Source organism: Pseudorca crassidens, chromosome 8 (genome assembly GCF_039906515.1).
Source record: "Pseudorca crassidens isolate mPseCra1 chromosome 8, mPseCra1.hap1, whole genome shotgun sequence".
NCBI classification, from domain to species: domain Eukaryota; kingdom Metazoa; phylum Chordata; class Mammalia; order Artiodactyla; family Delphinidae; genus Pseudorca; species Pseudorca crassidens.
Window position 1 is genome coordinate 68,872,717 of NC_090303.1, and position 15,203 is coordinate 68,887,919.

General features: G+C 35.7%; 1 protein-coding gene across 1 annotated transcript; it reads right to left on the reverse strand.

The window, feature by feature from the left end:
• Positions 1-323: 323 nt before the first annotated feature.
• LOC137228614 (ubiquitin-ribosomal protein eS31 fusion protein-like) lies at positions 324-884 on the reverse strand. The gene has a single exon (XM_067745549.1). The coding sequence runs from the start codon at positions 825-827 to the stop codon at positions 360-362; it is 468 nt and encodes a 155-aa protein (XP_067601650.1). The 5' UTR covers positions 828-884; the 3' UTR covers positions 324-359.
• Between the last annotated feature and the right edge of the window lie 14,319 nt (positions 885-15,203).

Below are 15,203 nucleotides of genomic sequence, written 5' to 3' on the forward strand. Positions count from 1 at the left end.
CTTGTCTTTTTGTGGCTGGTTTATTTCATTTGGCAAAACGTTCACAAGATTCATCCATCCTGTAGCATACATCAGAAGTTTCTTCCTTCTTGAGGTTGAATAATCTTCCATTGCATACATGTATACACCATATTTCACTTACCCATCATCTGTAGGTGAACACTTGGTTTGCTTCCACATTTTGGCTATTATGAATATTGCTGCTATGAACATGGGTATACAAATATCTCTTTGAGACCCAGATGTTAGTTCTTTTGGGCATATACCCAGAAGTGGGATTGCTAATATATTGTATTTCTTTTTTATTATTATTATTTTTTTAGTTCATTAGTTCATGTCTTTTATTAACCAATATACAATCACTTGTCTTCTGGTTTGTTGAAACAATAGGTCAGACAACATTTGCCACAATAATGTCTGTCAAAGTGGCTGGCCATAAAAACTCCAGCACCACATTCATCTGAAGGGCACTCCCGACAAAGGCGACTGATTTTGCCATTCTCATCCGCCTTATAGTATTTCAGGACAGCCAGCTTAACCTTCTTTCTCGTTTGCTTGTTCTTCTTGGGAGTGGTGTAAGACTTCTTCCTTTTCTTAGCGCCACCACGAAGTCTCAACACAAGATGAAGAGTGGGCTCCTTTTGAATGTTGTAGTCCGACAGAGTACGTCCATTTTCCCGTTGCTTGCCAGCAAAGATCAGTCTTTGGTGGTCAGGAGGAATTCCTTCCTTGTCCTGGATCTTGGCCTTTACATTTTCTATTGTATCCGAGGGTTTGACCTCGAGAGTGATGGTCTTCCCCGTCAGGGTCTTCACGAATATCTGCATATTGGCGGCGGTGCCACCGCAGATGGCGGATCCAAAAAGCTGTATTTCTATTTTTAATCATCGAGGAACAATCATGTTCTTTTTCCACCGTGGCTATACTATTTTACATTTCCACCAACAGTGCACAGAGGTTCTAATTTCACCACATCCTTGCTCACATGTGTTATTTTCTGTTTGTTCATATAGTATATAGTAGCCATCCTAATGGGTTTGAGATGGTATTTCATTGCAGCTTTGATATTTCATTTTTCTAACGAGTAGTGATGTTGAGCATCTTTTCATGTGTTTATTGGACATTTGTATATCTTCGCTGGAGAAATGTTTCTTCAAGTTTTTTATCCATTTTTGAATTGGGTTTTTTTTTTGTTGTTATTGAGCTTTAGGAGTTCTCTCTATATATGATAAGGGATATTAATCCCTTACCATGTGTATGATTTGCAAATATTTTCTTCCATTCTGCAGATTGCCTGGCACTCTGTTGATAGTGCCATTTGATGCACAAAATTTTTAAAGTTTTGTTGTCCAATTTGTCTATTTTTTCTTCTGTTGCCTATCTCTTTAGTGTCATATCCAATAAATCACTGCCAAATCCAGTGCTGCAAAGATTTTGTCCTATGTTTTCTTCAAAGAGTTTTATCATTTTAACTCTTATATTTAAGTCTTTGATCCATTTTAAGTTAATTTTTGTATATGGTATTAAGTAAGGGTCTAACTCACTCTTTTGTATGTGGATATCAACTTTTCCCAGCACCATTTGTTGAAAAGGCTTTCCTTTCCCCATAGAATGGTCTTGGTCCCTTGAGATTACATATGAATTTTAGGATGAGTTTTTCTGTAAAAAATGTTATGGGAATTTTTATAGGGATTGCATTGAATCTGTAGATTACTTTGCGTAGTATTGACATCACTTTGGGTAGTATTAATATTAAATCTTCCTATCCATGAACATGGAATTTCTTTCCATTTATTTATGTCTTCTTTAATTACTTTCAGCAGTGTTTTGTAATTTTCATTGTAAAAGTCTTACTTGGTTAATTTCTAAATATTTAATTTTTTTCAAGGCCATTATAAATGGAATTTCCTTAATTTCCTTTTCAATTGTTCATTGTTAGTATATAGAAATGCAGCTGGTTTCTGTGTGCTGTATTTGTATCCTACTTCGATGAATTCATTTATTAGCTTTAACATTTTTTCTGCTGAATATTTAGAGTTTTCTACATTTATGATAATGTCATCTGTGAATACAGGTAATTTTACTTCTTCCTTTCTGATTTGAATGACTTTTTTTCTTGGCTCTCTGGCTGGAACTTCCAGAACTTTTTTGAATAGAAATGACAAAAGTGGGCATCCTTGCCTTATTCATAATCTTAGGGCAAAAGCTATCAGTCTTTCATCATTGAATATGATGATGATTGTTGCATGGTTTTCACATGTGGTTTTTATTATGATGAGGTCATTTCTTTCTATTCCTAATTTGTTGATTTTTTTTTTTATCATGAAAGGATGTTGAATTTTGTCAAATTCTTTGTATCAGTTGAGATTATCTTGTGGTTTTTTTCCCTTCATTCTGTTAATATGGTGTATTACATTGATTGAGTTTTGTAAATTGAATCATCCTTTCATTCCAGGAATAAATCCCACTTGGTGTATCATTCTTTTAATATGCTGCTGATTTCAGTTTGCTAGTACTTTGTTGAGGATTTTTATATAAAATTTCAAAAGGAGTATTGGTCTATAATTTTCTTTTCTACCAGTACCTTTGTCTGGTTTTGGTATTAGGGTAGTGCTGGCCTCAAAGAATGAGTTAAAAACTATTTCTTCCTCTTCAATTTTTTGGAAAAGTATGAGAAGTACTGGTGTTAATTCTTCTTTAAATTTTTGGTAGAATTCACCAGTGAAACCATCAGGTCCAGGGCTTTTCTTTGTCGGGAAATGTATGATAACTGATTCAATCTCCCTATTAGTTGTAGATCTATTCAGATATTCTATTTCTTTGTGATTTAGTCTATAGATTCTGTTTCTAGGAATTTGTTTAGTGTAAGTTATCCAATTTGCTGGCATAAAATTTTTCACAGTACTTGCTTAAAATCCTTTTTCTTTCTGTATAATTGGTAGTAATTCTCCACTTTCATTTCTGATTTTAGTGATTTGAGTCTTCTCTCTGTTTTTTCTGAGTTCATTTAGCTAAAGTTCTGTCAGTGCTGTTTATCCAGGTCCCAGTAGTTCTTAGAAGCAATTCCCAGCTTGAAGCACATTCAAATTTTGAGTGTGTACTATGTGCCAAGCAATATATTAGACATTGGGTTTATATTTTTCAAAAATATTAAAAAATGTATAAACATATAAAATATTTTTAAAGTATATATCACTTTTTTGCTTTCAAAATGACCCAATGGGGAACAGTATTTTTATTTCCACTATATGGATGAGGAAACTAAGATACAAAGAAGGTTGTTCAAAGTCACAAAGCTTGTGAGTGGCAGAATCAGTATTCAAATCAAGGCAACCACTCTCCAGAGCAACATACTTAACCACTATGCCAAACAAATAAGTACAAAAAATAAATCAATAATTTTCAATATTCGATAAATGCTATCAAGGAAAAAAACAGAATGGTATAATAAAGGAAAACATGTGAGTCTCCTTTAGAATGGGTAGTCATAGAAGGCCATTCTGAGTGAGGATGTACATTTTAGTTGACGACTAAAGCTTGAATAAGAGCCATTAGCTGAATGCCTGGGGCCCTAGTAATCCCTTATAGTAACTAATCAATCCAGCCAAACCCCTCCAGCCACCCACACTTGTCTTGCTCATTCCTGCTTTCATGCCTTTGCTGGCACCCTACTGCTCTTTCCTGTGTTGTCATTTTTTCCACCTAAGAATATTTTTTGACTGAATATCTTGCTTATTGCTTAATAAGCAATATATTCTTATTGCTCTAAACTCTTATGACATATAACAATTCATGTGCAAGTTGCCTGATAGTTCCTTGTCTTGTTTTATTGGTGGTTATGTTTATATTCAATAAGCCACACAAACCGCTGGCCAGTTACATGGCCTCTCCCTTATTCTGAGGGGTTCATTAACTTTATAAGTCAGAGCATGTGATACATGATACACATCATGTGAGCCATGACATGAACTTCACCATGAGGGCTACAGGTGCTATGACCAGGGCTGGACCCCTGAGCCGAGAGTGATCAGTCTTGAGGCTGGCATATGAGGTAGTAACATGAGGAATCTCCCTCATTAGGGCATGCTTTCCTGATAGCTCACTATTTGAACCAACCTGGTTCTTTCTTTGGGGGAGTTTAAACAGAAAACATAGAAATAAAAGGAAGTCAAAAGTATTTGCCTAAAGACTCTAAGGAAAGGCAGGATAAATCTTTCTGAACACATTTCTCTTCATCAGAGTTAGGAGACACAGCTCAGGAAAAGACCAGACCTGAGGGAGGACAAAGAAGGTTTACCATTTGATGTAAATGATCATTTATCCTATGTGACAATCATTTATCCTATGGAAGGAGTAAGTCATGGAAAGAGTTAAGAGGACAGAAGGAAGAGTCCGTGTGCCCAGAATAATCACAACATCATGGCTAGGGGCCTGAGAAAGGAGGAGAACCTAAGAAAAGACAAACGTGGTCTCTTGCTGAAATGGCATTTGAGGAACTGAGGCTTTGGAACTAGAGAATGGAAGGAAAGATGTTTGCATGTTGTACAGATCACTGCTTTGAAGGAAATAGAGATTAAATATCTAAGAAAAGATATGAGAAATTTTTTGTCTGGTCTGTATAAACCCAAAATGACAGTAAGGCTGTTTGAGAGATGAAAGAACTGTAACATACAGTTACAGTTACAGGGTTACAAGGTTACTGTAACATACAGTTACAGTTACAGGGTTCAGGTACTCATCACCAAGCCAGACCAAGCTCTCTCCATCAGATTCAACGTCTTTCTAACTTAGATGGCTAGAAAACATTGCTACTCAAGCTTAAGCTCTATAACTTAAACATTTTTGTCTCTCACTATTTATGAGAAAGATCTGGGTTCTTGGAGTAGTCTTCATAGAATTTGAATACTGCTCTTTAAAAAAAAACTTACAAAAATTATCAAGTCAAGAGATCCAAGAGAGAAGTGATTTTTCTTTCACTGAATATTTTCAAGCAGAATCTGTTGCCTGAAGCGATGCTATAGAGGTTATTCATTAAACATGAGGTAAAAGTTGGATTAATTGACCTCTTAAATTCTTCCTATTGTTTAACTATGTTTCTTTGAAAAAAAATTAAAACAGAAAGGAAGTAAATCATTTTATTCTATATCAAAACTCTAACATATTAAAAATGGGTAGATTAAGACCCAGCCTTGTCCTGATACTTTATTTACAAATGATTAGAGAAAATATAACTGTATATTTTGTCCTGCTTTATTTCTCAAAATTAGTGAATTTTATTCCTTTGGAAAATTTTCCAAGTTGATTAAATTAAATACATTTGTAAAACAATAATTTGAGGGCTTACTGAAAACCTTGGGTTTTTTGAATGTGTTACTTCACAACCTCCTCAGGAGCTTCCAGGTATGATCTGAAAATGGCCCCTGGACACAGAAGGCAGGGAGAGACCAAAGAGGGAGACAGACCACTCTAGATTGGTGGCTGGCAGGTCTAACAAGCAAGAGAACTTATGAGGCTGCAAGACAAGTAGATCTCCACGCCAGCCCACCACAGTCTTAAAAGTTTATGTTGAGGCCTTAACCAGGTTCAGTCACATACCCAGTCCAGAGAGTTTCATCACCACATCACTAGCTCAAGGATGCATCCTGGGGGCAGCTCCTGGGAGCAGTAAGCAAGCAGAACATACATTCCAAAAACAGAGGAGGGGGTGAGGAGCTTCCAGTTGCTGGGGTCCAGCTCACATCCGGGTCAAACCAACAGTCACATCCTCTCGATGACCTCCAATAGGAAGTCAAACATTATTTAAGAATTATTTGTTAGATTAAGTGTGCTATAAAAATTACAGAAAATAAAATGTATAACTTACAAAGCTCATTTTTTTTACTTTAATGTTTGTGTTTTAATGTTTTATAGGAGCATTTGCATAGGATATGTACCTTCTTTCGTAAGAGAAAGCATGATACTGATACCTATCCTATAATTCATACTTTTAGAAAGTCTGTGAATCTACCTAATCTCTTTCAGCTCTGTAGTCTTAATAGGTGAAAAAAAAATCATTGGCAAGACTTAATTAAAATATTCAGGCAGCATATAAGCTGGAAAAAATTTAAAGCTAATAAACATTGTTCATTAAATACAAAAATGCAATGTGTAACCCATTGATATATTAGAACTTCCACTGAATAAAAATGACTAGTGTAATTATGGGTAACACTTAAGGATAGTTAATTTTTGTTGGGGTAAACAAAGGGATCGATAGTGAAACTAGAAAGATATTCATCTTTGTAGTTAAGATATTAAAATCATGTGTAACTATAATGCAAAGCTATTGAACATTATATGGGTTAGAGTTAAATAATATATTGGATACAGAATTTAGAAATTGCTTTCTCTTATTCTGACTTTTTCTTAGTCTCATTCTCTCCCTCACTATATTATATACATGCATATAAAACACACACCACAAACACACATAGACAAACACATATACTTTGTGTGTACACACACATACACACACATAAATGAAGAACACAAATGTGTTTGTGTGTGTGTATATGCTAGTTAGCTATACACTTTCTACATTTTCCCAATTTTGGCAGAAGAGATTGAAGTGGCAATCTAGAAAACATATAATGCTTTGGAATTATGTAAAGGGCATTTATAGCCCAGGTAATAGAAGTGCTAGATTGCCTAGGGCCCAATATGAAGGAGGAGAAGTGGTTGTTTGTTGTGAAAGAGACAAGACATATGATGGAGAAGCTGCAACCTGAATTTGGGATTCTAGCAGGAATATGCATGTCTTGTGTCCTGTGACTCTAGAACAGTTAAAATTTTCCACTATTTTAGTAGGGTAACCAAGTTTAACGCCTTGAGGGAAAGCCTTCTGTTCACCCATAAAGATGCAAAACTATTCTGTCAGCAATAAAATTTGTAAATTTGTTACATATCTATGATATATTCAAAATTAAGGTAGAAGTATCCTTAAATCTACCTATATAAGATTGGTTTTAAAATACTTAAAATGATTAACGCAAGTCCAGAATTGGTTTTTTTGTTTGTTTTTGTAGAGTAGAATTTATTAAATGAATCAAATTTGTGAGGCAAAATAGCTAGGACAACTTCCCACTTCTCTAGAGGGAGGAATAGAATTGAAAACTAAAAGAGATTCTGAAATTTCTCTGCCTGGAAATCTTTTAGGAAATCACATTGCCAATCCCTTTAGAGAAAGTCTTAACTATAAGGCAGTATGAGAGAAATTCAGGTCAGGGATTGATATTCATCCTTATAAAGCCTATGGCTAACAGGAATTACTTACTTTCCCCTTCCCACTCCCAGCTTTAGTGAGATATAATTGACAAAATAAAAAATATATATTTGAGTGTTACAATTTGATGCTTTGATTTACATGTACGTTGTAAAATAACCACAATTAAGCTAATTAACATATTCATCACCCAACATAGGTACCAATTTCTTCCTTCTTTCTCCCCTCCCTCCATCCCTCCCTCCCTCCCTTCTTTTTTTGTGGTGATAAGAACACTTAAGATCTACCCTCTTAGCAAATTTCAATGATACAGTACTGTATTGTTAACTGTAGTCACATTGCTGTATGTTAGATCTCCAGACTTTTTCATCTTGCATAACTGAAACTTTGACGAAAGGCCAGGATTTGGAATGCCTAAAGGTAGCAGGATTTCAGGTAACCGATTTTAGTGAGACTTGAGGTATTATAATCTCACTTGCACAGTTTCCTCCCAATCCACGTGAGCATTGGCACGAGATAGTCTTACTTTGTGAGGATTAGGTCAGAGAAAGCAAATTAAGCTCTTAAGTGCAATGAATGTCAGGCACATAGTGAATTCCGTAATAAGTGTTTGCTATGGATGGGGTGGTGACAGTGATGATAAAGATAATAGTGCTGCTGTCACACACAAGGGGAGGTTCTACCAACCAAGGGACTAAGGTGCTAATGAATTGCATTGCTGTCCTCTACTTTATCAGGACAGAATTCCCATGTGGACCAAACTGTCGTATAAGTTTTGTATGGCCTAAATGATAACTGCCCACCTTCACGTGAGTGAGTTATTGTCAAATGCCCTGGAAGAGCAAGATCAAATGTATTTGGGAGAAATGGGATGAAATTTTTTGTTGGGTAATAACCCTCCTTCTAAGTTTGCCAGCTTTGACCTTTCCACACTTCAAGCATTATGCCCCATTACAACATTTTTTATCTCTCATTTTAGGATAGTCCTTTAAACACCTAATCAAATCCCCTTTTCTCAGTTTTTAAGTCACTTTTTTATTCTCTTTGCAGAATCCCTGAGAATTGCTGGACAACCTACTTGATCAAATAGTATTTCCAATACTTGTAGTTGCTCATGAGGTGAACCCTTGGTAATCTATTCAGGATAAATAACTTGTTTCCCTCTAATGTTTCTGGACAGATATTTATTTCATAAAAAATAATCCTTTTGATCAATTTTTGTGGTTTTTCTCCTTGATCTCTAAATACTTTTCTTAAAAATGGTCTTCCCATTAGGTCTTTTATCTATAGCATCCAACACAATGCCATGCATGTAGTGTTGCTCCATGGATGACAGTTGAAGGAAAGTTGGCAGAAAAGAATAAAGGAGGGAAGGAAGGAAGGTGACAGGAGGGTATAAGTGTTTGCTTGTGTTGTGTAGCTTAAAGGATTTTGAGAAGAACCGCTTTTAAAATACATCTTCTCTAAAATATCTGAAATTTCGTCACTAAAATTTGTTTCTGAATATTGTATATTGGTCTTTTCACATACATCTAGAATGAGTCCTTAACACCTTAGTGAGAATTAGTTCAGGGGGATATTTTGTTTTTCCTCTTATAGGAAAGACTATGATAGTGTCAGAATACCTGTTTGTAGAATGACTATGATCTTGATGTCATTTATAAACATGGGAATTATGTCAACATAAAAGTGAAGTTAGGTTGGTTCATATGTGACCAATTCTAGGCAAAGAGCTGGTGTAGCAATACTTAGAAACTTCTGCAGGAAAAGAAAAATCCATTAGCTTGGATATTACACAGATAGGGGTCCTTTTGGCTATATTTTAAGACAATGGAAAATGAGCTCTTACACTGGGGATTCCTCTCCAGAAAGCTGAACCCATACTTTAACCAGCTTTCCCCTTTTGGTCGTTTGTTCATCCTCCTGTCCAGAGCACCACTTGCATTTGCATTGGCTCTGCACCTGTAAGCCAGCATTTCTACTTCATTGTTTTGTGTGAATTTTTAATGTCCTTGAAGCAGCCTCCAAACATGCTCAGTGCCTGCCTAGCTGTCCAAGTTATCTCTGGAGGTACCAATTATGGTTTTGGTTAGAGCCTCTGGTTACCAAGTAGATTAAAATTTGAATGATCTCCCAACACTATTTTTCCGGTACTTTAGTAACAGTAACCCTGTTACTTTAGCATGATTTTGAAAATCATGCATTTTGGGGGAAATACATATATTGGACTATAGTAGAAATTGTATTAAACATTACCAAGGTGTTAGTAGGGGACTCTGGGATGTTGTTTGGAGGAGAATAAATGGAAGGAAAAGGCACTGAAGTTAGAGACACAAATAAAGCAGGCCTTCTCAAATTTTAAATGCATTGGAATCAGCCCAGGATCTTGTTAAAATGCAGATTCTGATTCACTATGTCTGAGTAGGATCCTAGATCTTGCCTTTCTAACAAGCTCCAGGTGATTCTTTCTGCTGGTCTGGGGATGACAATTTAAGTAGCAAGAGTCTGAAGGCCAGATAGCAATTTGAAGAGGCACCATCTAGCACCGGGCCAGTATGGAGCATATATATTTTTTCAGGTTATGATGTGTTTTCCTGACTCACAGACAAACCAGGATCATGACTAAAAGCTTCAGTTTGAAACTAATCAAGAGGAAAAAAAAAAAAAAAAAAAAAGGTTCGACCAACATCCATGTTCCTTTTACTTTTCTCAAACATGTACTTAGATAGCTAGGTTTATCAACTGGCTGTTAAAATATTAATACTCAGAAAGAGGTTCTTTTATCTTGTTTTAGAAACAGCTTAAATTATAACCTCCAACTGTCTCCTGGGCTAATGAAAGAGGCAGGAAAGATAACCAGGTCCAATCACTTTTATTGACTAAACAAAGTGAGTTCCCTGCATTACTTTTAGTTCTTGACATTTCACTTCTACTTGTCTGGATTCACAATAACTGTGATGTGATTTCAATGACCTTCAGTACTACTAAAGGATGCCAGGGTATATTATAAGTTTGGGCTAGCATTTCAAAAATAAATAGGGACTATAGAAGCTTAAAAATAAATTTCTTCTGTAAATTAACAATTTTGAAACCATATAAAATGTAGATAGATAATGCTTAGATATATGATTGCAGTGAAAAAGATCTACTCTTGACAAAAGACAATAATAATTAAAAAAAAAGATTTTTAGTTATCATTTGTTGTGTTGCTTTACATATGGTATCTTACCCAGCTCTCATGAAAATGTGTCAGACGTTATTAGCCTCATTTCACAGAGAAAGGAACCACGGCTTGGAGAAGGGAACTAATTTAATGTCACACAGCTAGTGAGTGACATGCCAAGATTCAAACCTAGATTTGCTTGGGTCCAAAATTCATGTTCTTAATCACTAAGCTCTCAATCCATTTGGAGCCACTAAAACTTAGGTAGACATTATGTCTGATTTACATGTTATGACAAACAAAAAGAGCATGAAATTCTCTTTGGCATGGGTCCCTTCTTCTCTGGCAGTTACCAAAAGTCATTTTTGGAAATAAGTAGTGTGTAAATTTTAAATAAATAAAAATTTAAAATGTCCTCTACTCACCTCAAAGACTTTTTAAGTATATTCTATTATTTTGGAGGAGTGAGTGAGCCCATTAGCCCATGAACCCCTGCTGTACTTTGTGTCTCTGTTCTGTTGACTGTTGAAAAGCACCTGAAGAAATAAGATTCCCAGGGTTTGTAATAGCTGGTACTATAGTTGGTTCTTCTGCAGTCTTTCTTTGATTTGATTCACCTCATGCACTACTGGTAAATTAAAACATACTATAAGTATGATGTGGAGGTTATGTTGGTTCATGCACAATTATGTCCAGCCTGTTACTGTTTTGAAGCAATCAGTGGCAAGCTTCTCAAAATTAAACAGACCACTTTTGCAATACATAAAGAGCTTAAAAAAAAAAAAGCAGAAAATCTCCGAAGTGCCTTCCTGTAGAGCAAAAAGTGGCTGTTTATTTTCTTCAAGAATTGCTAGGCTTTCCACTATGTTCAGCTGTCTGGGGAAATACAGATGTGGAGACATTTCACCATGAATTAAAATAATGTAGTAAAAGAAGAATTCTGATGAAAAGTCTTTATCAAAAGTGTATGCCTTCTAGGATCTATATCTGGAAGAAGGAAGCACAGGTAAAACATTGCAAAGAGTTTTCTGACAGTGATGCTAGTAGAGATTTAACTTTACTAGGATCCTTTATTAGGAGTATTACTGTTTATGTTAGTGCTCTGGTCACAGAGTTCCAGTATAGACCCAGTTCTGTTTTTCCACGAGTCTTGTTACTTTTAGTGCTCAATTTTGCAAAATGTGAGATTGTTCAAGACAAGCCTGTATTATATGAAACTAGGTTGAAGCAAAGTATGAACAGTTCTCACAAGTGCATCATTTTTCTTTTTCTAGTAGGTACATGAAAAAAAATTTTTTAACATCTTTATTGCAGTGTAATTGCTTTACAATGGTGTGTTAGTTTCTGCTTTATAACAAAGTGAATCAGCTATACACTTACATATATCCCCATATCTCCTCACTCTTGCGTCTCCCTCCCACCCTCCCTATCCCACCCCTCTAGGTGGTCACAAAGCACCGGGCTGATCTCCCTGTTCTATGTGGCTGCTTCCCACTAGCTAGCTATTTTACATTTGGTAGTGTATATATATCCATGGCACTCTCTCACTTTGTCCCAGCTTACCTCCCTGTGTCCTAAAGTCCATTCTCTACATCTGCATCTTTATTCCTGTCCTGCCCCTAGGTTCTTCAGAACCATTTCTTTTTTTTTTTTTTTTTTTAGATTCATATATATGTGTTAGCATACGGTATTTGTTTTCCTCTTTCTGGCTTATTTTGCTTTGTATGACAGACAGATTCTGGGTCCATCCACCTCACTAAAAATAACTCAGTTTCATTTCTTTTTATGGCTGAATAATATTCCACTGTATATATGTGCCACATCTTCTTTATCAATTCACCTGACGATGGACACTAGGCTTGCTTCCATGTCCTGGCTATTGTAAATAGAGCTGCAATACACATTGTGGTCCATGACTCTTTTTGAATTACGGTTCTCTCAGGGTATATGCCCAGTAGTGGGATGGCTGGGTCATAAGGTAGTTCTATTTTTAGTTTTTTAAGGAACCTCCATACTTTTCTCCATAGTGGCTGTATCAATTTACAATCCCACCAACAGTGCAAGAGGGCACCCTTTTCTCCACACCCTCTCCAGCATTTATTGTTTGTAGATTTCTTGATGATGGCCATTCTGACTGGTGTGAAGTGATACCTCATTGTAGATTTGATTTCTCTAATGATTAGTGATGTTGAACATACTTTCATGTGTTTGCTGCCAATCTGTATATCTTATTTGTAGAAATGTCTATTTAGGTCTTTTGCCCATTTTTGGATTGGGTTGTCTGTTCTTTTGATATTGAGCTGCATGAGCTGCTTGTAAATTTTTGAGATTAATCCTTTGTCAGTTGTTTCATTTGCAAATATTTTCTCCCATTCGGAAGGTTGTCTTTTTGTTTTGTTTATGGTTTCCTTTGCTGTGCAAAAGCTTCTAAGTTTCATTAGGTCCCATTTGTTTATTTTTATTTCCATTTCTTTAGGAGGTGGTTCAAAAAGGATCTTGCTGTGATCTTTGTCATAGAGTATTCTGCCTATGTTTTCCTCTAAGCGTTTTATAGTGTCTGGCCTTACACTTAGGTCTTTAATCCATTTTGAGTTTATTTTTGTGTATGGTGTTAGGGAGTGTTCTAATTTCATTCTTTTACATGCAGCTGTCCAGTTTTCCCAGCACCACTTATTGAAGAGGTTATCTTTTCTCCATTGTATATTCTTGCCTCTTTTTGTCAAAGATAAGGTGACCATATGTGTGTGGGTTTATCTCTGGGCTTTCTGTCCTGTTCCACTGATCTGTATTTCTGTTTTTGTGCCAGTACCATACTGTCTTGATTACTGTAGATTTGTAGTATAGTCTGAAGTCACAGAGCCTGATTCCTCCAGCTCCGTTTTTCTATCTCAAGATGGCTTTGGCTATTCAGGGTCTTCTGTATTCCATACAAATTGTGAAATTTTTTGTTGTAGTTCTGTGAAAAATGCCATTGGTAGTTTGATAGGGATTGCATTGAATCTCTAGATTGCTTGGGTAGTATAGTCATTTCCACAACGTTGATTCTTCCAATCCAAGAGTGTTGTATATCTCTCCATCTCTTTGTATCATCTTTAATTTCTTTCATCACTGTCTTATAGTTTTCTTCATACAGGTCTTTGGTCTCCTTAGGTAGGTTTATTCCTAGGTATTTTATTCTTTTTGTTGCAATGGTAAATGGGAGTGTTTCCTTAATTTCTCTTTCAGATATTTCAATATCATTGTAAAGGAATGTAAGAGATTTCTGTGCATTAATTTTGTATCCTGCTACTCTACCAAATTCATTGACTAGCTCTAGTAGTTTTCTGGTAGCATCTTTAGGATTCTCTATGTATAGTATCATGTCATCTGCAAACAGTGACAGCTTTATTTCTTCTTTTCCAATTTGTATTCCTTTTATTTCTTTTCCTTCCTTGCTGTGGCTAGAACTTCCAAAATGATGTTGAATAATAGTGGTGAGAGTGGACATCCTTGTCTTGTTCCTGATCTTAGAGGAAATGTTTTCACTTTTTCACCATTGAGAATGAGGTTGGCTCTGGGTTTGTCATATATGGCCTTTATTATGTCGAGGTAAGTTCCTTCTATGCCTGCTTTCTGGAGGGCTTTTATCATAAACGGGTGTTGAATTTTGTTGAAATCTTTTTCTGCATCTATTGAGATGATCATATGGTTATTCACCTTCTGTTTGTTAATATGGTGTGTCACATTGATTGATTTGTGTATATTGAAGAATCCTTACATTCTTGGGATAAACCCCACTTGATCATGGTCTATGATCCTTTTAATGTGCTGCTGGATTATGTTTGCTAGTATTTTGTTGAGGATTTTTGCATCTATGTTCATCAGTGATATTGGCCTCTAGTTTTCTTTCTTTGTGACATCTTTGTCTGGTTTTGGTATCAGGGTGATGGTGGCCGCGTGGAATGAGTTTGGGAATGTTCCTCCCACTGCTTTATTTTGTAAGAGTTTGAGAAGGATTCGTGTTAGTTCTTCTCTAAATGCTTGTTAGAATTCACCTGTGAAGCCTTCTGGTCCTGAGCTTTACTTTGTTGGAAGATTTTTAATCACAGTTTCAATTTCAGTTCTTGTGATTGGTCTGTTTATATTTTCATTTTCTTCCTGGTTCAGTCTTGGAAGGTTGTGTATTTCTAAGAATTTGTCTATTTCTTCCAGTTTGTCCATTTTATTGGCATATACTTGCTTATAGTAATCTCTCATGATCCTTTGTATCTCTGTAGTGTCAGTTGTTACTTTTCTGTTTTCATTTCTAATTCTATTGATTAGTCTTCTCCCTTTTTTTCTTGATGAGTCTGGCTAATGGTTTATCAATTTTGTTTATCTTCTCAAAGAACCAGCTTTTAGTTTTATTGATCTTTGCTATTGTTTCCTTCATTTCTTTTTCATTTACCTCTGATCTGATCTTTATGATTTCTTTCCTTCTGCTGACTTTGGGGTTTTCTTGTTCTTCTTTCCCTAATTGCTTTAGGTGTAAGGTTAGGTTGTTTATTTGAGATTTTTCTTCTTTCTTGAGGTAGGATTGTATTGCTATAAACTTCCTTCTTAAAACTGTTTTTGCTGCATCCCATAGGTTTTGGGTCGTTGTGTTTTCATTGTCATTTGTTTCTAGGTATTTTTTGATTTCCTCTTTGATTTCTTCAGTGATCTCTTGGTTATTTTGTAGTGTATTGTTTAGCCTCCATGTGTTTGTATCTTTTACAGCTTTTTTCCTGTAATTGATATCTAGTCTCATAGTGTTGTGGT